Here is a 25,381-nt window from a genome sequence, read left to right on the forward strand (position 1 = left end):
ACTCGTGATCATGACAGAAAGTTCACAATGTGATCAAAATCAGGAAAAGCCTCCTCGTGTGGTGCGATGTGATGGAAAACATGTCTGGAAAGTCTAATTTGGCAACAAAAAAAAATCAGAAAAGTTTCTTATTTGTTAAAAAATATCAGAAAAGTTTCTTATTTGGCAAATAAATCAGAAAAGTTCTTAATTTGGCCAAAAAAAAAAATCTGAAAAGTTTCTTATTTGGATAAAAAAATCACAAAAGTTGCTTATTTGGCCAAAAAAATCATAAAAGTTTCTTATTTGGAAAAAAAATCAGAAATGTTTCTTATTTGGAAAAAAAAATCATAAAAGTTTCTTATTTTGAAAAAAAAATCAGAAAAGTTTCTTATTTGGCAAAAAAATCAGAAGTTCCGAATTTGGCAAAAAATATCCCAAAAGTTCCTCATGTGTAAAAGTGAGGCTGCTTTGTTTGAACTTTGGCTCGTGCACATCAAGCAGCACGAAGGTCGAGTTCAGCAGCCGAATTAACGTATTTTCTGTGCAGTCAGTGTGACAGTCAGTGAATGTGTATAGCTGGGTCTCAGGCTAGATAGTTCAGAAGCAGAGTATGCAGAGCTACAGTCTCGGCCATCCTGCCAGCGAAGACAACAGTGAACTGCACTCACGTGACTTGTTCTCGAGCGCTTTTTCAGATTTTGGTCACGTCCTGTCGGTTCAAGCGATGTTATTAGCGGCAGTACAGTAGATGTTGTTGTTTTTTGAGATAAAAAATTTTGAGATCGATTTTTGAGGTAAATTATTTTCTTTTAACTGTTTTGGAAATTTCCATTTTCGTTTAGTGGTTGTGATTTTTGCGATGTGGGACGTATATTACATGTAAATAAGAAAAAGTAATAATATAAATAATCGCCTTGGTGATGCGCAGTGGCGCTGGCGGTGTTGCATCGTAGAGCACGCCTTCTTTATGAAGCCAAATCAAGTCGTTTTTCCCTGTGTAGTATCTGCTGAGCATTGACCACACTACCGTATGTTTCCGCTTTTTAAACGACTTTACCGAGCAAAATTGAATTTACCTTGTGTTTTACTCGTCTTCGATCGTCCATTAATACGAATATGTGGTAAAACCACACGTTGTGAACACGAAACGATTGGGAAATTTGTTTTTAAAGAAGGAAAACTTGAATGCGATCTGAGGAAAGTGCTGTGGAAGCGTCCTGAATACCGCAAGATGGCGTCCTCCGAGTCTGGTTGAGGCCTGCTCGGTATCCTGTCCTTCCTGTTCAGCTGTCCGGTTGGTGTGCTTCTCTTGGGTTTAAATTGTACATAACGACCTTCTGTGGTAACTGTAACGGTGATGGATGGATGGAAAGCAGACGGCGGAAGGTGCTGGGGATCGTTACCTACACTTGATTAAAGTTAAATGCAATTAAAGGCATAATCCGTTCCCCCTTTCGTGGCTCGTAGTCCATGGGGACGGAATTGGAATACTTGTACTTAAATACCTATATATACTGTATAAAAACAGAACAAAGTACACATTGCTAAACCCCACAGGTTTGTATTCCAGCAACTCCTCTGAAGGTGATACCAAAGTCTCATATGTTCTGAGTCGTGTCCGTCAGGGTGCGAGTAGTGGAAATGTTGTGGTTTGTGAAGAAGAAGAAGAAGGGCACCTTCGTTCCACCGGTGGGATAAGGGGAAGGTGATCTAACCTGCGATCGAGGTGAAGTTTTACGTGGCCACATAAGGGAGGTGGGGGTTGTCCCATTGCCATGCTCGACGAGGTATTAAGAGGATCATTTAGTTTATGATGTGAGAAGCAGGTTGCAGGGTGAGATTATGTTGTTGTTGTTGTTTTAAACTGCCTTTAGGGGTCTTGCTGTCATGGAATGTTGCTTTCGGCCTGGTGGGCGATGGTCGTTTTGTTGTGCTGAGATGATGAGGGGCTGCGGCTGGAGGTGTAATTGAGGCTCTAAATAAAGTGTTGGTCATGTTATGAAGATCATGCAGCCATCCATGATCGGTCATGAGGCAATAAACCCACGAGAATATCTCACAAATGGAAAGCTTGATTGTCAACGCTGGCAGTTAAAAGGCATGAAGAGCTGTTGGGAATATATTGTGAGTAAATTGTACATAATGAGCAGAAATCATGACTAAACACAATGCAGCGCTCACTGCTCGGCAATGTACAGCCGTGAGTAACATGTGACTAGGGTAAATATTTGGTTATATCACGACTACACATGTTAGATAGCAATGCTCACGACTCGACAATGTATAGCTGTGAGTAACATGTGACAACAACAACAACAGGCATTTTACGGCCATTTTCCCTGCTAGAGCGGGGGTTAGCCTTGCGGTCCCCATGACAATCTTCTCCATTTTGCCCTATTTTTTGCATCCTTCCTTGTTAACCCCCTTGCCCGCATTTCTTCTTCCACCATCTTCAGCCAAGTCTTTCTCGGTCTTCCCCGTCCTCTACTTCCTTCTACATTCATTTCCATCACTCTTTTCAACCAGTCACTTTCATCCTTCCTCAACACACGACCAAACCATCTCAACCTGTTTCTCTTCACAGCATCCATCACAGGCTCTATTACCATCATCTTTCACAATTCATCATTTGTCTTCCTCTCTCTCAACGATACTCCGCACATCCACCGAACCATTCGCATTTCCACCCTTTCCAGCCTTCGTTGTTGCTCTACGTTCATTACCCATGTCTCGCTCCCATAAATCATAACACTTCTCACACATGCAGCATACACCTTTCCCTTCAGCTTCAACGACACTCCCCTCCTCATCAGCACACCACTCAGTTCCCGAAACTTCTTCCATGCACATCTCACTCGAGCAACCGTTGCCGAATCTGATCCACCTTCTCCATTCACCATGTCTCCTAGGTAACAAAATGTTTTCACACCTTCCAGCTTCACGCCGTCTCCAAGATCCAACTCAACATTTCCTCCATCTGCAGCTCCCTCTGTGCACACCTTCCATTTGAATGTAGCTGCCACACTGGTTAATGACCCTCTCAGACCATTACATTTTTGATGAACCCACTCAGCGCACATTGTACATTGAATGGAGTTCACTCCGACACCCTTCCTGCACACAGCACACGGCCACTTCCCAGTTCTTTCCACCTCACCACATGCTTTACCACTTGCCATCACCTTCGTTTTTCTGATATTCACCTTCAGACCTTTTGTCTCCAAACATTCCTTCTACTTGTTCATCTTTTCCTTCAGTCCATCCATACTTTCTGCAATCAACACCAGATCATCTGCATACAACAACTCCCACGGTAAACCCTCCTTTACGTTCTGAGCCAGCACCTCCATCACAGCTACAAATAGTAGTGGACTTAGTACCGACCCCTGATGCACTCCCACCTTCACGTCAAACTCACCACTGTTCCCGTCCTTCGTCCTTACAGCTGTGCGCGCTCTTTTGTACATTGCCATCACTACTCTGATCAACCATTCCTCCACTCCCAACTTCCTCAATGCCCATGTCACTACTTCACGTGGAACCCTATAGAATGCTTTCTCCAGATCAACGAACCCAAGAAAGAACTTCTTCCTCTTCTCCATGTACTTCTCCTGCAACTGCCTCACAATAAAAAGCGCGTCTGTCGTTCCTCTTCCTGGCATAAATCCAAACTGCATTTCGTCAATCTTCACTTTCTTCCTTATCCTCCTCTCCAACACCCTTTCCAATACCTTCATTCCATGCTCCAATAACTTTATCGCTCGATACGAGCCACAGTCCAGAGGGTCACCTTTCCCCTTGTATAGAGGGACGAGGGTACTCAGTTCCCAATCCACTGGAATGCGGCCTTCTTTCACCACCAGATTACAGATCTCTGTCATTCTCTTCACACCCCAATTTCCCTCTGCCTTCAACATATCTCCCACAACTCCCGTCGGCCCTCCCGCTTTTCTACTCTTCATTGCTTTTGTCGCTTCCTCAACTTCCTTCTCGATTATCTTCTCTGCCGGTCCTAAAACTGGGTTACTCTCTATGTTGCCATCCCATTCATTCTCTGCATTCAACAGTATTTCCATATATCTCTTCCATCTTCCTTTAATTCCATCTGGGTCCACAACGATTTGTCCCACTTCATCCTTCAAGCAACTCAACCCCATCACATCACACCTCTCTTTCGCTATCTGCTTTGCAATCCTGAATACCGCTCTCTAACCCTCTTCCGAATCCAAGCATTCTCCGAACATTTTCCTACATGCCTCCTGCGCCTTTGCTACCTCTTTCTTTGCAGCCTTCTTGGCTGCCTTATAACTTTCATGCTCTGCCTTTTCTGCTCCCATACCCTTCGCCTTCTGCCACTCCTTGAACTTCTTCCTCTTCTCGTCAATCTTCTTTCCAACTTCATCATCCCACCACCATGTTTCCGAGTGCCTCGGTGGTCCTTTTGTCCATCCACATACCTCACCAACGGCTCCCAACAGACTATCTTGCATTGACATCCAACCACTTTCAAGCTCAACCACATCATCCTCCACCATACTCAGCCTCTCTTTGAATGCCTCCCTCACTGTCACCTCTGTCAACCTCCACACCTTCATTCTTGGTTGGTACTTCACCCGCCGAGCTCTCCTCGCACCTTTCACCCTTATGTCGCAGACAACCAAGTGGTGCTGTGAAACAGCCTCCTCCCCAGGGATCACCTTTGTGTCCCGGAGGTGCCCCCTATCTCGCCTACGCACCAGCAGGTAGTCAACGGTTGTCGTCGACCCATCTGACGTGTATGTAACAAGCTTATTATCCTCTTTCTGGAACTGAGTATTACAAATCAACAAATCAGCTCCATCAGCAAACTCCAAAATCCTTTCACCTTCTCCATTTCTCACACCATATCCGTAACCCCCATGAACTCCCTCAAAACCGTCCATACTCCTTCCCACATGTCCATTTAGGTCTCCTCCGACCACAACAACTTCCTCATCTTTCACGTTTTCCATCAGCTTCTCTATAGCACACCAGAACTTGTCCTTCTCTTCATCGCTCCGACCAACCTGTGGAAAATATCCCGAGAAGATGTTCACCAAGAGCTTTCCAATCATCATTTTCACCATCATCAACTTATCACTCACTCTAGTCACACTCACCACACTGTCTACAAACTCCTCAGAAAACAGGACACCAAGCCGTGAGTAACATGTGACTAGGGTAAATATTTGGTTATATCATGACTACACATAATGTAGCGCTCACTGCTCGACAATGTATAGCTGTGAGTAACATGTGACTAGGGTAAATATTTGGTTATATCACGACTACACATATTAGATGGCAATGCTCACTACTCGACAATGTATAGCTGTGAGTAGCCTAACATGTGACGAGGGTAAATATTTGGTTATATCACGACTACACATATTAGATGGCAATGCTCACTACTCGACAATGTATAGCTGTGAGTAGCCTAACATGTGACGAGGGTAAATATTTGGTTATATCACGACTACACATATTAGATAGCAATGCTCACTACTCGACAATGTATAGCCATGGGTAACATGTGACTAGGGTAAATGTTTGGTTATCTCACGACTACACATATTAGATAGCAACGCTCACTACTTGACAATGTATAGCCGTGAGTAGCATGTGACGAGGGTAAATATTTGCTGTTTATGGTTTGTAAAAATAACTTTTTTGTGGTTTGTCTTCCTCCTGTTTATGAAATGTGTAATTTTTTTCGACTATTTTTGTTACTAAAATCGTTGATCAATGTGTTATCTGTGGCCTAAAGCCAAAAAGGTGCAGACGTGCATCTTGAAAGAGATTATGTGAGTAATTTTCATTTTAATACTGACAGGTGATGTCGGGTGATGGATTGGAGAATAGTCTCAACACATTAAACAATGGTAAGGAGGTAGTCAAAAGGCAGACACTGGCTTGATCGCAATACAAAACAAATCATGTGTGTATATATATATATATATATATATATATATATATATATATATATATATATATATATATATATATATATATATATATATATATACACACATCACTGTGGCTTCTGCAAAGCATGTTCCTGAGCTTGCACAATGCACATGGATATTATGGGTAGCAAATCAACATTGGATAAACATGTGACTTTGTGGATGTGAGGACTCTAGGTCAAACATTTGACTTTTTGATGAAAACTTGAGCATGATGGAATATGTATTTGCAGATTCAGATGATGTTGAACGAGATGAAGATGACCAGGGAACGGTAGATGATGGAAAATCTGAAGAAAGAGGATTTTTAGAATTAGCTGGAGAGAAAGAAGTTGAAGCAAAGAGAGAAGGGGCGGAAGGAACAGTGTTCGGAAGAGATGGTGAAACGGTAGATGATGAGTGGGAGACTGCAGAGGAAGAGGATGATGAAGATCAAGAGCCAGATGAAGAAGTGAAACGAGATGAAAACGGAGAAAGAGAGGAACCAAGAGCTGAAGCTTTGGCAGAGGAAAGAGTGAAAGAGAGAGATGTAGGACAAAGAAGGAGAAGCAGAAGAAGAGTAGCGAGTTGGCACCATCGTGTATCTGCTCGATTTCGTCGTCGTCATCATCATAGTGACGACGATGATGATAGCATTTCTTTGGTGAGAAATAATGGAGATTTAAATCTTGATCAGTGGCTCACTTCAGAACTGCAACCGTTGTCAATTCCAAGTTGGTGTGTTGTGCCTGCTCTTCGTCTCCGAGAAGTTGCAGGGCCAGGACGAGATTTGAGATTATGGGCGAAGTTTCGGTTTGAGTTGTCACCTCCACACAATAGAGAAAATCAGCCAGCATCATGTTCAGAACAAGAGTCGATGTTGGGGGTAGAATCTGAGCAAAGCATATATTTCGTTCCGGTGTTTAGGTCTGGTTCAGAGCTAGGTCCGGGGTCTGGGTCAGAGCAAGGTCCGGGGTCTGGGTCAGAGCAAGGTCCGGGGTCTTTGTCTGTTTTAGAGCCAGTTCCACGGTTTGTATCTGAGCCTGAGCTGGTTCCGCTGTCTGAATCTGGGTCTGAGCCAGTTCTGCTGTCTGGATCTGGGTCTGAGCCAGTTCTGCTGTCTGGATCTGGGTTCGAGCCGGTTCCGCTGTCTGGGTCCGAGCCGGTTCCGCTGTCTGGGTCTGAGCCAGTTCCGCTGTCTGGATCTGAGCCAGTTCCGCTGTCTGGATCTGAGTCTGAGCCGTCTTCGCTGTCTGGATCTTGGTCTGAGCCTGAGGTGTCTCTGCTGTCTAGATCTGGGTCGGAGCCGGTTCCCGGGTCCGCATCTGGGTCGGAGCCGGTTCCCGGGTCCGTATCTGGGTCGGAGCCGGTTCCCGGGTCCGTATCTGGGTCGGAGCCGGTTCCCGGGTCCGTATCTGGGTCGGAGCCGGTTCCCGGGTCCGTATCTGGGTCAGAGCCGGTTCCTGGGTCCGTATCTGGGTCGGAGCCGGTTCCCGGGTCCGTATCTGGGCCGGAGCCGGTTCCCGGATTTGGATCTGGGTCGGAGCCGGTTCCCGGGTCGGAGCCGGTTCCCGGGTCCCGATCTGGGTCGGAGCCGGTTCCCGGATCTGGGTCGGAGCCGGTTCCCGGGTCCGGATCTGAGTCGGAGCCGGTTCCCGGGTCCGGATCTGGGTCGGAGCCGGTTCCCGGGTCCGGATCTGGGTCGGAGCCGGTTTCTGGATCTGGATCGGAGCCAGCTCCAGGGTCTGGCTCAAACTCTGTTCCTAATTATGGGGCTGAGTATGAGTCTGTTCTCGAGTCTGGGTCGAAATTGGTTCCTCCTTTTATTTCTGAGCCTAGGCTGCCTCCATGCATTGAGCCACAACCAATTTTGGCCCATGATATGAAGTCAGATTTGCTGATGAAACTGGGGTCTGAGGCAGAATCGAAGACAAGGATCGAGACAGAATCAAGGTCACAAAAACAGCCCGATTTGCAACAGGAAGTAAATGTACAATCCATTCACAGGATGAGGTATAGAACAAGGCTTCGATCCTGTTGGACATGTCCAGCAGCAACAGCAGCTCCCTTCAGACATGCAGCACTGTCTTCCCGCTCTTTTGCCAGCCGCCTTGTTCTGACTTCCCATCTGGAGGGGCATAGTGGTTGTGTCAATGCACTTGGCTGGGATGCCAGTGGCCAGCGACTAGTTTCTGGTGGGGATGACCTTTCTGTTATCCTATGGGATTGGTCACGTTCTCGGACCTTACTTCGTTATGACAGCAAGCATCGAGCTAATGTATTTCAGGTATGTTCAATTGTTACACCACACTACACAACCTATACTTTTTTTTTTACTCAAACAGGATTTAAAAATTAATCTTTGTTGATAAAGATGCCTTTTTTTCACTCAGACCAAGTTCCTGCCTCCCCCTGGAGACTCTACAATAGTGACTTGTGCAAGAGATGGCCAGGTCCGTGCTGGTCACTTGTCAACTGCTGGCGGTCCTCCTCCAACCCGCCGCCTCGTTCAGCACCGTGGCGCGGCACACAAGGTCAGGCTGCTGTTGATTTTTGCTGTAAGATGGTAATAATAATAATAATACATTTATTTTATATAGCGCTTTTCAAGAAGCCCAAAGACGCTTTGACAGAGTACAAAAAACAAGTGCAAAAGACAAAAATAAATAGGTAAATAATCAAAGCAAAAGGAAGGAGAAGGAGAAGGAGAAGAGATAGTCAGGGGTTAAATGCTGTGGGTTAAATGTTCAATGCAGTGTTGAACAGGTGGGTCTTGAGTGATGTTTTGAATGTGGTGAGTGAGGAGGAGTCTCTGATGGTGTGAGGTAGTGAGTTCCAGAGGGTGGGAGCAGCAATGGAGAAGGCCCTGTCCCCCCAGGTTCTGAATTTGGTCTGGATGGGGGGGGGACGGGGGAGGGGACAGGAGGTTGGCACCAGCAGAGCGGAGGTTGTGGGTGGGAGTGTCTGGAGAGGAGGTCAGTCAGGTAGGATGGGGCCAGGTTATGGAGGGCTTTGTAGGTCAAGAGGAGGATTTTGTACTGGATTTTTTACTGGATTCTCTGGGGGATGGGGAGCCAGTGAAGCTTATAAAGGACGGGGGTGATGTGGTCACGGGTCCGGGAATGGGTGAGTAGACGGGCAGCGGAGTTCTGAATGTATTGGAGTTTATTGATGATTATTGAGGGTGAACCATCAGAGGAGGCTGTTGCAGTAGTCCAGACGGGAGGTGGTCAAGGCGTGGATGAGGGTTTCTGCAGTCGTGGAGGAGAGGAATGGACGGAGACGGGCGATGTTTTTCAGGTGAAAGAAGGCTGTCTTTGTGATTTGTTTAGTGTATTTGTGGAAGGAGAGGGTTTGGTCAAAGATGATGCCAAGATTCCGGATGTGAGGGGAGGTGGATACTGGGAAACCGTCAACGTTGAGGGCGAAGTTATGGGTGGATTTGGCGAGCGTTTTTGGGCCAATGATGATTATTTCAGATTTATCATAGTTAAGTTTGAGGAAGTTGATTTGAAGCCAGGATTTTATTTCAGTGATGCAGTTTGTCAGGATAGAGTGGGTGGCGGTGGAGATGGACTTGGTGGAGATGAAAAGTTGGATGTCATCGGCGAAGCAGTGGAATTGGAGACCATGACGGCGGATTAAGTGACCAAGGGGGGACAGGTACAGGATGAAGAGGAGGGGGCCGAGAACTGAACCTTGGGGGATACCTTGGGGGAGGGGAGCAGTGGGGGATTTGCAGTTATTGATGGAGATGAACTGGCGTCTGTCAGAGAGGTAAGATTTCATCCAAGAGAGGGCAGTGCCGGTAATGTTCAAGGTGGTTTCAAGTCGGGTGAGGAGGATGGTGTGATTGATGGTGTCAAAGGCGGCGCTGAGGTCGAGGAGGATGAGAATGTTGAGGTTGCCAGCGTCAGAGGAGAGGAGAAGGTCGTTGGTGATCTTGAGGAGAGCAGTTTCAGTACTGTGGTTGGTGCGGAATCCGGATTGGAATGTTTCATACAGGTTATTGGCAGAGAGGTGATGTTTGAGTTGAGTGGCTACAGCGCGTTCCAAAACTTTTGACAGAAAGGGTAGGTTGGAGATGGGTCTGAAGTTATTTAGGTTGTCAGGGTTGAGTCCAGGTTTTTTCAGAATGGGGATAACAGCAGCAATTTTGAGGAATGGTGGGACGATGCCTGTAGACAGGGAGGAGTTTATTGTTGCAGTGATAAGTGGAGAGAGAGCAGGAAGGGAGGCCTTGACAAAGCTGGAGGGGATGGAGTCCAGAGTGCAGGTGGCAGTTTTCATTCCTATGAGGAGTTCAGAGAGGTCAGAAGGGGAGACTGGGGAGAACTGAGACAGGGGTTGGCAGGATAAGGGGGTGGGGGGGCAGGTGGTTTGAGGGGGAGCAGGTGCGGTGGTGGTTAAGCTGTTGTAGATGTTGTCAATTTTGCTTTGGAAGAATGAAAGGAAGGAGATGCTGTTGTCTACTGTGAATGACTGGGTGGTGGTGTCCAGGGGGCTGAGGAGTTTGTTTATTGTAGAGTGCTTTTGGGTTTCCGGAGCCAGAGTGGATAATTTGAGAGTAGTAGGCGGAGCGGGTGCGGGAGCGGGCATCTTTGTAGTGCTGCAGGTGGTCCTTGTAGGCTTGGGAGTGAATTGTGAGACCTGTTTTATTGCGGAGTCTTTCAAGTTGGCAAGCACGAGTTTTCACCAGGCGGAGTTCAGGGGTAAACCAGGGAGCAGAATGGGTGAAAGAAACTGTTTTGGTTTTTATAGGCGCAAGCTGGTCGAGGCAGAAGGAGAGAGTGTGGTTGTAGTAGTCAGAAGGTGTCAGAGGTCAGAGGGGGTGTGGAGGTCAACGAAGGGAGAAGTGGACATTTTTTCAGAGAGGGTGGATGAGAATGAGGTAGGTGAAAGAGAGTTTAGCTTGCGGAAGTTGATAATGCGATAATGCCTTGGTGCTGGGGTGGGGATGTTGATGGTCATAGTGATGGCTAAGTGGTCAGAGAGGGTGAGGTCGGAGCTAGAGAGATGGTGCAAAATTAGTCCAGTAGAGCAGACAAGGTCCAGAATGTGACCACGGTTATGGGTAGGAAAGTTGACATGTTGAGTGAGGTTAAAGCAGGTGAGTAAATCACTGAAGTCAGTGGTTATTGTGGAGTCCATGTGGTATTGAAATCACCGAGGAGGAGGATTGAGGGGGAGAAGGAACAGAGCTGGGTCAGAAAGTAAGAGAAGTCAGACAGGAATGATGGGTGTGGTTTGGGAGGGCAGTAGGCAACCTGCAGTCGTGGGATTCCGTTTCAACATCTTGAAGGATGGAAATGTGGGAAATAAATTTGCCAGGCAAGTTGCATTTTTGCAAGTAAGCCTGCGCATGCTTTGAGGTTGCTTTGAAAAATAGCATTTTGCAATAGAGCTGCATTGAGTAAACATTTGTTGTTCATGCACGACTGTTTACTTTTTTATGTTTACCTTTTGGTTTTGCAGTAGAAATACCTGCCAAGCCAATAATAATGAGAGTGGGTTAAGAAAGGAGGAAGTGATGTTTGGCAAAAATGGAAGCTTGCTTGTCTCAGTGAACTTTCCAAAAACATATTTGTTTGCACAACACACTTTGAATGCATCAAAATATGTATTTATCTTTAAGAATGATGTAAAATTATTACCTCTGAGCCAGTTCTGCTGTCTGGATCTGGGTCTGAGCCAGTTCTGATGTCATCATGACAGGGTGATGTGATTACGGCTGATGTAATTACGGCGTTACGGCGGCTGACTCCGCACACCGGCATTTTGATTCCAATTTCGGTCAGGCCGAACATATCGTCGAACCTGTCATATATCACAATCACCATGCTCTACCTTTACGTTTTTCATTCAGTGTAAAACACAAACAAACCGATTGTTAAAATGACCATCAAATATCGAAAGCATAGACGTTCTCTTCCAATAGTACGTCTCTTCCAACAATACGGTACGTATAGGCCTTAGGCTTTATGCCTCACCTTTGGACAAATTGAGCCCATGTTTCTTCATACAGTAGTGTATCCTTTCAGTAGTATCGTTTTCGTAATAATATATTATAATAGGCTACGGTGATTCTGTCTGTCTGTCTGTCCGGGGTGTGGCTTACTCCGTTTGCAGAGTAGCTCCACCCATTCTTGGAGAGGCTTCATGTAAACAAATATCCACCATTTTATTAACTCGAATAGCTTTGAGGCCTGTTTAGTTAGGCCCGTGCTGTCTTTCTCTCTCACACAGGTTTATTTCAACTCAAATTCGATATATCATTTCATTTTTAACAGTCGCTAACATCGTTTTAGACTCGGTTGAAAAAAAAACGGGAAGAGAATCCCATGAAAGTTTCCGTTTATAGAACGAAATGATTTCTCAAAGGCCTGTAAAATAAAGCCCATTCATTGAGTCACCCTCACAATTTTATCTCAAATTCACCATCTGATTTTATTTTTATCGATGGTTTTAGAGTCGGTGTCAGAAATAATTGAGAACATTCACGCACACACGGGAAATTGCCGAGATATATTTTTTAAAAATCGCGGCACGGTCGGTCATACACCGCCTAAAATAACAGACGGGAAAATGGCGAGATATATTAAAAATTCGTGGCAGACTTTTCAATTTGATGACAATTGTCACGATTAAATATTTAATTTATCCGTCGTCACAATAATGTGGAGAGAGGGGCATAGCTTCGTTCACGTATCGCCACAGATGGAAAATTGCCGACAGATATTTCTTCGTTATTATTTCATTCATCATTATGATATGGAAGTAAAGGTAATCCTGTTTAAACTAGCATTCATTCCAGCGAGGGGTTGGAGAGGAGTTCGGGGTTGGAGAGGAGTTCGGGGTTGGAGAGGAGTTCGGGGTTGGAGAGGAGTTCGGGGTTGGAGAGGAGTTCGGGGTTGGAGAGGAGTTCGGGGTTGGAGAGGAGTTCGGGGTTGGAGAGGGGCGAGGGGTTGGAGAGGGGAGAGGGGCGAGGGGTAATTGGAGAGGAGCGAGGGGCAATTGGAGAGGGGCGATTGGAGAGGAGCGAGGGGCGATTGGAGAGGAGCGAGGGGCGTTTGGAGAGGAGCGAGGGGCGATTGGAGAGGAGCGAGGGAGGGGCGATTGGAGAGGAGCGAGGGAGGGGCGATTGGAGAGGAGCGAGGGGGGCGATTGGAGAGGAGCGAGGGAGGGGCGATTGGAGAGGAGCGAGGGAGGGGCGATTGGAGAGGAGCGAGGGAGGGGCGATTGGAGAGGAGCGAGGGAGGGGCGATTGGAGAGGAGCGAGGGAGGGGCGATTGGAGAGGAGCGAGGGAGGGGCGATTGGAGAGGAGCGAGGGAGGGGCGATTGGAGAGGAGCGAGGGAGGGGCGATTGGAGAGGAGCGAGGGAGGGGCGATTTGAGAGGAGCGAGGGAGGGGCGATTGGAGAGGAGCGAGGGAGGGGCGATTGGAGAGGAGCGAGGGAGGGGCGATTTGAGAGGAGCGAGGGAGGGGCGATTGGAGAGGAGCGAGGGAGGGGCGAGGGAGGGGCGATTGGGGAGGGGCGATTGGAGGGGAGTGTGAGGGATTGGAGAGGAGTGTGAGGGATTGGAGAGGAGTGTGAGGGATTGGAGAGGAGTGTGAGGGATTGGAGAGGAGTGTGAGGGATTGGAGAGGAGTGTGAGGGATTGGAGAGGAGTGTGAGGGATTGGAGAGGAGTGTGAGGCGGTATTGGAGGGGAGTGTGAGGAGGTATTGGAGGGGAGTGTGAGGAGGAGTGGGATTGGAGAGAGGAGAGTGTCAGGTGGAGAGGAGTGAGGAATCACATATTATCTGAAATAAATAAATTGTGTTCATTGCACCATTTCTGGATCTGATGATTTGCCAGTAACAATTTTGTAAAATTTAATGTGCAGCATTGAAATCAAGATGTCCAAATGTCACACACGTCCATGCCCGTGGGATTCCCACGGGCGACCCCACTAGTAATATTAATAATATAGTAAATATGACCATAACACTTTAATCCCAATGTCGTGAATGGAAAGTTAATGGATTGGAGTGGTGTATGGTTCAGAATCGATGATAAGTGGCGCAACCGCGGAAGTAAGGAATTAACCTCGGTTTTTTTTTATATAGTATTCTTTTTGTCACAATGATAACGTAACGTTAATATTATAATAAATGTAATCGTAACACCAATCCCTTCGTAGTGACTGCAAAGTTACGAGAGGTGAAAATATATCTTCTATATATTAAAGTAGCGGCAGTTTTGTGTCATGCTCAGTAATTACGTCTATCTTCAACTAAAGTATCAAACAAGCCCGGCTGGCTACGCTGCTATTAGACTTTCGGTCTTGTTTCTAAAAAATCACTTCACTATTTACAACACAAAATAACGAGGGTATTTTTCGGTGTATTCGTCGACAATTTTTTCACGGAAGTTCAGGCCTCGATTCATACTCAGAATTGACGTATCTAAGGTTAAAGACATTCAATTGTATGAATGAAAAAAGTGTGATTTATTCTGAAATAAATTGTATAATTATTCATTTAAAATACAACTGCAGAAATCGTTTGCCAATTGAGTGAGCAATTAAACATGAATCTGCTCATTGATGCCTGCAAAATTAGAATGGCATTCGGTAGAGCGCATACCTCTGTCAGGCTGAATAGTTTGTTTTCTATCCCACTGATAGGCCGGATCTGGATTCGGACCTTAACCAAAATCTAATCGGCTTGTTCTTGTCACCTAACCAACTCATCCCCCAAGTTTAGTCACTACTCGTCCATAACTTTTTAAAATATCATGTTATATACATATATCGCTTTTCACCCACTTTCTCAATGGTGAAGAATAACATAACAAAATTAAATACTATTCGTATCCAAATTCATATTCAGATCTTCACCAAAATCGAATTGATTGGTCCTTGTCACACACCCAACCTCTCCACCAAGTTTCGTCCAAATCCGTCCATAACTTTAAAAAAAATATCGTACTACATATCGGTTTTAGCCCTATCACTCATTGGTGAAGAATCACTTTTAAAATTCTCTGATCCAGATCCAGATTTGAATCTTCACCAAAATTGAACCAATTCTTCCTTATTACACACCCAACCTCTCCACCAAGTTTTGTCCGATTCCGTCCGCAACTTTTAAAAATATCATCTATATATCGTTTTTTGCCCCGTCTCTCAATGTTGAAGAATCACTGAAATCGTTTTAAAATTCTAGCATCCGGATACGGATCTTCACCAAAATCAAATTGGTTCGTCCTTTTCAACACACCCAACATATCCACCAAATTTCGGCTGAATCCGTCCACAACCTATTGCGATATCCTACTCACAAACAGAGAAGGGTGGAAACCCAACCTGTCCACCAAGTTTCGTCCACAACGCATCCCCCCAATATAGCACTGTACATGGGAAAATCGTATCCGAATAATGTTGTTTCGTATAGCATCGGTTTTTTAGGAACGCATCCACGATGTAAATTGTCGACTTGCTGTATCGGGAAATTGAGAAAATCAAACAACACCCACACACTTTGGATGAATTGTGAGAAGTGCTACAGGACATTTGGAACAACATCCACAGTCCTACATTGTTAACTGTATCAGATGGGAGCTTAAAGACAAGCTGTCATGTTTCAAAGAAAGTTCAACGCTCCCACACGAAATACGAATGCATTGCACAACATATTCATTTTTTTTTTGTATTTTCTGTATAATATTGCATTATGTAGTGGACAGTGCCATCAGAAAGTATTTACACCCCTTGACTTTTTCACATTTTGTTGTGTTGCAGTTGGAATTAGAAATGGATTAAATTGAGATTTTTTTATTGTCACTGATCTACACGTAATACGCAATAATGTCAAAGTGGAACTTTCATGCCTCCGCAAACAATTATTTTTCCGGTTGCCCGTCTGGCTGTCCGTCCGTCCGCCTGCCCGGGATAGGTTTTCTTTACCGTGCTAACATGAGAATGTCTGAAGGGATCCAAGTCAAACTTGGTATCATAGGTATGCATAATGATGGAATGATGACCTGATTAGATTTTGGGGTAAACAGGTCAAAGGTTAGAGGTCATGTAAAGTAAAAATTCTGTTACCGGGCCAACTTGTGAACCAGTAATGGGAATTTGAACAAACGTAGTATCAATACATGTAATGCAAAGACGAACTGATTGCATTATGGCATCAAGAGGTCAAAGGTCAGAGGTCATTTCATTTATAATGTGATAACTTTAGAACAGCTGAAGGGTTTTAAATCAAACTTGATACAAGTATGTATTATGATGTTAACCTGAAGTCAGATTTTGGGGTCAACATGTCAAAGGTCAGACGTCATGTAAAGTAAAAATTATTTAATTACCGCGATAACCTGAGAACGGCTGATGGGATCGAAGTCAAATGTGGTACAAGTATGTGTAATGATGGAATAATGTGGGCGACGTCGTGATGTCGAAGTGTGCTGTTCTAGTTTTTAAAAAGAAATTTTTATGAAATAATTAAAGATGAAATACAGAAATATCTAATTTATATAAGTATTGAACTCCCTGAAGCAATACTTTGTTGAAATGCCTTTGGCAGCTATTGCAGCTTTTAGTTTTCTTAGGTATGTCTATCAGCTTTGGGCATCTGGATTTGGGGAGTTTCTCACATTATTCTTTGCAGATTTGCTCAAGCTCTGTCGAGATGGATGGGGAGCGTCGGTGAACAGCAATCTTCAACTCTTTCCACATATTATCAATTGGATTCAAGTCTGGGCTTTGGCTGGGCCAATCAAGGACTTTCAAATTATTGTTCTGAAGCCATTCCAGTGTTGCTTTGGCGGCATGCTTCGGGTCATTGTCCTGTTGGAACGTAAATCTTCGCCACAGTCGAAGGTCTTTTGCACTCTGAAGCAAGTTCTCCTCAAGGATTTGCCTGTATTTGGCTCCATTCATTGTTCCCATCTGTCCTTACAAGCCTCCCAGTTCCTCCTGCTGAAAAGCATCGCTAGCATAATGCTGCCACCACTATGCTCCAAGGTAGGGACATTGTTAGATCAGTGATGAGCTGTGCTTGGTTTGGGCTGAAAGGATAGGCTAGAGGTATGCATTCTCACCTCTAACCTGTCTAGCCTGAGTTTGAATCCCGTCCAAGCTCTAAACTGTCATACCCATGTTTCACAGGCAGGGTGATTCATCAATGCGTGTGCCGTCCCTTGGATGGACGTTAAACCGGAAGTCCCGTCTGCCAGCATGGGTTGGCAGACGTTAAAGATCCCATGGTGTCCTCCGCAAAGATTAGGCGAGTATCGCCGGCACCATGGCTGAATTCAAAATTCCTGCCCTAACTCGGCGAATGTCATGCCTGGCCTGGCAGGTTCCTGAAATACTTGGGCCAAGCTTCCCCCGGCCGACCCCACACGGTGGGATAATAGTGGCCATTAAAGAGCAACAACAACTGTGCTCTGTTCCCACCAGATGTAGAGCTTTACATTCAGGCCAAATAGTTCAATTTTCGTCTCATCAGACCACGGTTGCTAAAGTGAGATGTGCAATGAAGAAGTTTCGGGAACTGAGTGGTGTGCTGATGAGGAGGGGAGTGTCGTTGAAGCTGAAGGGAAAGGTGTATGCTGCATGTGTGAGAAGTGTTATGATTTATGGGTGCGAGACATGGGTAATGAACGTAGAGCGGCAACAAAGGCTGGAAAGGGTGGAAATGCGAATGGTTCGGTGGATGTGTGGAGTATCGTTGAGAGAGAGGAAGACAAATGATGAATTGCGAAAGATGATGGGAATAGAGCCTGTGATTGATGCTGTGAGGAGGAACAGGTTGAGATGGTTTGGTCATGTGTTGAGGAAGGATGAAAGTGACTGGTTGAGAAGAGTGATGGAAATGAATGTAGAAGGAAGTAGAGGACGGGGAAGACCGAGAAAGACTTGGCTGAAGATGATGGAAGAAGAAATGCGGGCAAGGGGGTTAACAAGGGGAGATGCAGAAAATAGGGCAAAATGGAGAAGATTGTCATGGGGACCGCAAGGCTAACCCCCGCTCTCGCAGGGAAAATGGCCTTAAAATGCATGTTGTTGTTTGTTGTAGACCACGGAAGTTTTCCTCATGCTCTCAGTTTTTACATGACTTTTTGCAAATTCCAGGCGTGCTGTCATGTGCCTTTTTCTCAGGAGTGGCTTCCATCTGGCCACTCTCCCAATAAAGCCTAGATTTGTGATGTTCTGTGGAGACTTGTCCTTCCGGCAGGTTCTCTCATTAGCCAAGGAACTCTGTAGTTCTGTCAGAGTGGTCATTGGGTTCTTGTTCACCTCAGTGACCAAGGTCCTTCTTGCCCAGTTGCTCAGTTTGGTCAGACAGCCAGCTATAGGAAGAGTCTGGGTAGCTCCACATTCTTTCCATTTCCTGATGGAGCTCATTGTGGTCTTGGGAACTTTCAACACTCTTGAAATTGTTTATACCCTTCCACAGGTCTATTCCTCCTCACAATTATGTCTCGGAGTTCTACGGACAGTTCCTTGGACTTCATGGTAGAGTTTCTGCTCTGACATGCACTGTCAACTGTGGGACCTTATATGGAAAGGTGTGTTTCATTCTAAATCATGTCCAATCAATTGAATTCGCCAAAGCTGGACTCCATGTTGTTGAGACATCTCAACGATGATCAAAGGAAATTGGATGCACCTGAGCTCAATTTGGAGTGTCACAGCAAAGGGGTTGAGTACTTATTGACTCGAGACATTTCAGCTTTTAATTTTTAATAATTTTGTAAAAAAATTATACAAAAACTTCCACTTTACCATTTTGAGATATTATGTTTTGATCAGAGACAAAAAAATCTCAATTTAATCCGTTTTTAATTCAGGCTGTAACAACGAAATGTGAAAAATCAACAGGTGTGAATACTTTCTGAAGGCACTGGACATCTCTCTGTTGTAATCAGACATTATTTGTGCATATCCTGTTTGTTTCAATAGCTATTTCCAAGACTATGTGTGTCTGAAGGCACTGCACATCTCTCTGTTGTAATCGGACATTATTTGTGCATATCCTGTTTGTTTCAATAGCTATTTCCAAGACTATGTGTGTGTATATATTGTTGCGGATCTCCCGAAGCCCGTCGACGTACAGAGGGGGGGGGGGGGGGGGGTTAAACCCCTTTTCCCCCTCGGGTCTTCGTGTCCACGAGGCCGAGTCGCCACTCCCGCAGCGAGTGTGGAAAAAGGTATCGGGTCGACGCCGCATGTACCTTTGGTACCCACGCTGCCACGGAAATGGGGACCGGACCTCGCACAAGCCACGCTAATCGAATACGCCGAGCGGTTTGCGTATCACGTGACTCGTGCTGTTACCTTTTATTGAACCCGATTCGAGCGGTTTTGTTCGTGCGATGCTAAGCCAATAGTGAAAGGACGGGAACGATCAAATAAGAGGAAGAACATGGTTTATTTACTATGTACAGGGCGAAGAGACACAGAGCAGGCACTTAAGCAGTCTTAACTTATCCCCAGACAAAGGGCCCACTCACTCACGCGGGGAAAAAGAAGGAAGGAAGTTCGCGTGCCAAACGCGCCTTGCCGTCGGTCGCTCCCGGACAGCTCGCCGGGCGTGGTCCTCTGGCGGTCACGGCACGTATGCAGGGAGCCCAGGTAGGAGGATCGTCGGCGTAGGTGGCTCCGGGATGGTTTGTCTCCACCCCACGCGATTAATACAGCCGCAGAGCGCAGGGCACAGGGCACGGGGAATGTTCGTGTACAGCGAGGCTATAACAAGCAACTCGATTCAAGCACTCCGACTCGTTCAGGGGCTGGGCGACTGACGCGTTCTGTTGATTCTGACTCCAACTCGCTCTGACTCTCCCCGATTCTGACTGATTCTCGACTGAGGCGGGGGACCCGGGGCAGGGTTTTATGGCCCCGCCCCGGCCTTACCCGAATGTTCTATGCCCCTCCTCTTGTGGCCGTGGTGAGCCATTCCCCTTGAGCTCTGATTGGCGGCTCGCCACTTACCGGCCACTCCCCCTGCAGCTCCTTCCTTCGGCTTTGCCAGACTTGTTCCAGGCCGAGCACATGGCATCCTAGCCCAATTGAGGCCTACTCACTGGCCTGCTCAACGCAAAACTAACACAGGAAAGGAGACTACGCTTACATTTACTAAGAAATAACTGAACTACAGCAAGGCTACATGTTGTGGTGCGTGACGTACTAAGGGGGGGTTAACCCTTCTCCCCCTCGAGCTTCGAGTCCACGAGGCCGCTACCCACCTTACACTCGTGGGGGGCGGATTGCAAAGCAATTCCAGCCGCCAACCCCGCAGCGAGCGCGTGGAAGGGTTTCCGGTCAAATACCCGAGTACCTTCGATACACACGCCACCACGAGGACGGGGGCTGAACCTCACACAAGTCACGCTGGGTTGATACGCCCAAGCGGTTTGTGTGTCACGTGACTCGTGCCATTAATTATTAGGAACCCGATCGAGCGGTTTTATCTCGTGCAATGCGAGGCCAATGGGGAAGAGACGTAAACAGCCAAGTTGGAAGCAAAACACAGGTTTATTACACAATTGTACAATGGCCAGAGAGAAGAGACACAGGATAGAAACTTAACCGTTCTTACTTAATACCCAGACAAGGGCCTTCTGACTCACGCGGAGAAACGGAGGAAGAAGACGCGCTAAAAGCGTGGCCGCTTGGTGCAGCGCGCCCCGGACGGCTCGTTGGGCGTGTCCCTCGAGGATGTTCGCGGCAGGGACGTCGGCCTCCAGTCGTGCATGCACCGGAATCTGCACAGCGTGTCCCGAAGTCAGAGGTGAAGCGCACGTGCAGGGAGCCCAGGCAGGGAGAGATCGTTAGAGCATAGGGCCACGCGAGAGATCGTCCTGCGAGAGCGTTTATCTCAAAAGAGTGAGGGCAAGACAGGAGACCAGAGCCAGGGAAAACGGGGCAGCAGAGTGCGGGGGCAGAACGCAGATATCTGGGCAGAGCGCTGAGAGCTTCTTGAGCTCGGGGGCAGAGAGAGAGCTAGAGCTCTGTGGTCTGGGGGCGGGCCTTATATCCCCCCGGAGCCCCACTAGAATGTTCCAAGGGCCTCCACTGGCCACCGGGGGTCACGTGTCGTGATAGCCCCCCATCAGTTACTCCCCTTAGTTCCCCATTGGCCGCTTGCTGCTGGCCACTCTCCTTTAGCCCCATTGGCTGTTTGCTGCTTGCCAGCCACTCCCTCCGGCTCCTCCCTCGGGCCTCCTCGACTTGTTCTAGGCCCAGCACATAGAATTCCAGGCCCAATGAGGCCTACCCTTACTTACCTGTCTCAATGCATACCAACACTGGGAAGGAGACTATACTTCACATTTAATAAGAAATAACTGAACTAAGCAAGGCTACATGTTGTGGTGCAACTAACTAAAGGGGGGTTGCCTTTATTTCAAAAACCACAACAATATGTAATATATAAAGCTTATTCTAGCCACTCAGACTAACTGACTCATTGGCTGATTTTAATGTTCCGTACCTTCCGGGTGACGTACAAAGCTGAACTTCTGCATGCCGACGGACATCGAAGCCGATACACTGGGAATAAAAAAATCACAGAACCATCGGAAAGCATCCATAAATGAATATATTCGATAATAAGTGCAGCCTTGTGAATACTGCAGGTAAGCGACCTGAGATAATGTGTACAGCAGGGGTGTAGTGCAGCTGGAGCGGCAAAATTATAATTTCTATAATTGTAAACTGTGGTCATAAAACCTTCAATTAATATCTAGCAGGAGGTCGTGATGCTTGCCTATAATCATAAAGCTTCTCTTTATTATGGAGCTACGTATGAAGCATGGTTCGTTATTTATTACTGTGTGTGTGTGTGTGTGTGTGTGTGTGTGTGTGTGTGTGTGTGTGTGTGTGTGTGTGTGTGTGTGTGTGTGTGTGTGTGTGTGTGTGTGTGTGTGTGTGTGTGTGTGTGTGTGTGTGTTCGTTCCACACATCCATGTTACCCATGAGAACTAAATTTATTGAATGGTTTGTATAATTTATCTTGTTTTCACAAATTTGCTTCATTAAAAGCATTCTGTATCTAATGATTATTTTTTATGCCGATTGATGTTTTATTTGTTTATTGTTTATCGTAGTTGGCGCTCTATCCAGACTCTCCATGCTGTTTTGTCTCTGCTGGGGAGGATGGACAGGTGTATGGGCTGGATCTGAGACAGGACAAACCATCAAGGTAGAGGGAGTAGGGGAGTCGAGATGGAAAAGAAGGAAGGGGATTGTGGGTTGAAGAAAATTCTGAAAAGATTGTAGAGGATAGCTTTGGATTTTGGAATGTGATGGATGGAGAAATGGATGGCAGTCAGAGTGGAACTGGCATGCAAGTAATGTGTAGGAAAGACATTGGTAAACATCTGTGTACTTTAATGTTACAAGGACATTCATGGACGGAATAGTAATGGGTATCATGGACAACGGTATTGTCAATGGGATTGACAAATATGTACGGAATAGTAAATTTGATTTGAACCTGAGTTCCGAGCCATTAGTCCGGGTGAGAATGCTAAAGCAGCCCAACCCAAATTGTCAGTGAACCCCTTGCTTTATTATCAAATATGCAATACTTCTTGATATTTCTGTATTGTAGTGGGATTTAATAGTAGTCAGGTGTTGCAGTGGGGAGAGGTGGGTATTTGCACAATTGCCCTTTCACTCACATTTCAGAAGCCAAGTGTACACCACTATTCCCTTATTGAAAGAATATCACATTCTGGCCTTCCATTAGGAATGGCTGCCTGCTGTGTTTCAAAACGCCATAGTTTGGAATCAAAATACACTATATCTGATTTACATGTTATTCGACCTTACATAGTCACGTGAAAAAGTAAGTACACCCCATGTAAAGTTTTGACTTTTTCAACATATTTCAACATACAGCTATTTGATCTTCATTTCAACAATATTGATAGATAAAGGTGATATAATAAAACAAATATCATGAAACATTTACATTTTGTAGTCCATTGTATAATTTAAATAAACATAAATGCAAATTTCTCATGTGGAAAAAGTAAGTACACCCTTGGCTCTAATAGGTGGTATTGCCCCCTTTGGCAGAAACAACCTCAAGTAGGCGTTTCTTATAACTGTCCACCAGTCTCTGACATCGACTGGGAGAAATTTTTGCCCACTCCTCCATGCAGAATTCTTTCAGCTGTGCGATGTTTGAGGGGTTTCTTGCATGCACAGCTCGTTTCAAATCCCCCCACAACATCTCCATGGGATTTCGATCCGGGCGTTGACTTGGCCATTCCAGAACACTCCATTTCTTTCTTTTCAGCCATTCCTTGGTGGATTTACTGGTATGTTTCGGGTCATTGTCATGTTGCAAGGTCCACCTTCGGTTGAGCTTCAACTTTCCGACATATGGCCTCACATTATCCTCAAGCACCCTCTGGTACAATGAAGAATTCATAGTGGATTCTATGATGGTGAGCTGCCCAGGCCCTGATGCAGCAAAGCTGCCCCAAACCATAATATTTCCACCACCATGCTTTACAGTTGGTATCAGGTTATTGTGGTCAAATGCTGTCTTTGGTTTTCGCCAAACATGTCTTCTGGTACTGTGGCCAAATAGCTCTACCTTTGACTCATCTGTCCAGAGCACATTGTTCCAGAAGTGCTGGTCTTTGCCTCGGTGTTCATTGGCAAACTGCAGTCTTGCCCTGATGTTCTTTCTGGACAGCAAAGGTTTCCTCCTGGCACACCTCCCATGTAGATCAAATTTGTGCAGCCTCTTTCTAATGGTAGACTCGTGCACTTTGACATCAACAGTGGCAAGAGCTACATGTAGGTCCCATGATGACATTCTGGGGTTATTGGAGACTTCTTTCAGCATCTTGCGGTCTGCTCTCGGGCTGAACTTGCTGGGGCGGCCTCGCCTGAACAAGCTGGCAGTTGTTTGGAATTTTCTCCACTTGTAGATGATCTTCCGGACAGTCGAATGATTGATTTCAAATTGTTTGGAGATCTTTTTAAATCCCTTCCCAGACTCGTAGGCATCTATAACCTTCTTTCTGAAGGTCTTCCCAGACTCAACAAAGAGCAAACCAAACTAAATGTCTGAGGTTTAAATAAGACAGGTTCCTCCAAGATCCTCTCTAACGATGTTCTAATCATTTGCACCTGAGCTGGTGCACCTGATTCTAATTTTAGGTATTTGAAGTGGTGATAAATGTAGGGGTGTACTTACTTTTTCCACATGCGAAATTTGCATTTATGTTTATTTAAATTATACAATGGACTACAAAATGTAAATGTTTCATGATATTTGTTATATTATATCACCTTTATCTATCAATATTGTTGAAATGAAGATCAAATAGCTGTATGTTGAAATATGTTGAAAAAGTCAAAACTTTACATGGGGTGTACTTACTTTTTCACGTGACTGTATATGGACACATACTTATAATTTGACTTTTCTCCTGGATTCTATACCTTACATACTTTTATTGCATGACAATCTCTAAAACCATTATTATTCCCATACTTTTTAAAAGAAAAAAACGGGGATGTTGTAATCAATCGATCCATCCTGCCATCACCTATTTCTCCAAAACGGTTGTGCATAAATTTGTCAATCGTGGTAGTTATGAACACCACGGGGCAAAAAGATGCGAGAGCAATGTCATTTTTGCCCCCGCCTCTGGGGCCTGGTCAAAAGGTCAGTTACCCAAAAATGCAATTATGGGCACATTTTGAAATGTTGCTTTGATGAAACTTTGTATATATGCAATCAACATTGTAGTGGGGCAGATTTGTGTAAATATCCATAAGGATTGTGGGTTTTGTGGTAAAAGCACCAAAATTGGCATATATGATGTTAAGGGCCTACTAATTGATTTTAGATATTGTACCAAGCAGGATTTTTTCCGAGAAGCTCATAAAGTGGAAAAATCCAAAATGGCCGCCGGCCGATTCGAAATATCTGTCAATTGTCATATCTTTATGAATAGTCAATGCAGAAACCTGAATGAAGTGTCTTTTTGTATGTTTCTGTACATGACGAATCCAATGGAACCATTATTTGCTTTGAAAAATGCATATAAATCAATATAATGGGCAATTTCAGGTTGAAATTCAAGATCGCCACCATTCGATTTGTCGATATCTAGCAAATGTCATATTATACACAGTAATTCATATCACACCATGGATGAAGTGTATTTTATATATTAGACAGTATACATATTTCAGCCACAGTCGCACCATCAATAAAAAAAACAATAACATGGTTGTGATTTGTGTCATGCGGCACCCATACCGAGTGTCATATCTTCCCCAAAATATGTATATCGTATGAATATGTCTTTCCAAACAGGAGGAATACAATGATACCCTCACCTCATTGCATCATCGTTTGGCTTAGATTGTCCATCGTGCCTTGCAGGATCTTGTAGTAATTAGGTG

The 25,381-nt window shown here is 45.4% G+C and overlaps 1 protein-coding gene across 6 annotated transcripts in view; it reads left to right on the forward strand.

Annotated features, from left to right (window-relative positions):
* Positions 1-867: 867 nt before the first annotated feature.
* The window catches only part of DCAF8 (DDB1 and CUL4 associated factor 8), a 68,132-nt gene continuing 43,618 nt past the window's right edge, over positions 868-25,381 (forward strand). Inside the window, exons 1-6 of one of the 6 annotated variants that reach the window (XM_078782582.1) lie at positions 894-1,010; positions 1,155-1,276; positions 5,834-5,882; positions 6,200-8,232; positions 8,339-8,479; positions 22,051-22,145. In XM_078782582.1, coding sequence (XP_078638708.1) covers positions 5,837-5,882; positions 6,200-8,232; positions 8,339-8,479; positions 22,051-22,145 — 2,315 coding nt within the window. In that variant the 5' untranslated portion in view covers positions 894-1,010; positions 1,155-1,276; positions 5,834-5,836. Of the gene's footprint in view, positions 1,281-1,631; positions 1,770-5,833; positions 5,883-6,199; positions 8,233-8,338; positions 8,480-22,050; positions 22,146-25,381 lie in introns of those variants that run through there. The other 5 variants (XM_068125685.2, XM_068125678.2, XM_068125684.2 and 2 more) reach the window with 5 other exon arrangements.

Source organism: Myxine glutinosa, chromosome 1 (assembly GCF_964187855.1).
Source record: "Myxine glutinosa chromosome 1, kmMyxGlut1.1, whole genome shotgun sequence".
NCBI classification, from domain to species: Eukaryota; Metazoa; Chordata; class Myxini; order Myxiniformes; family Myxinidae; genus Myxine; species Myxine glutinosa.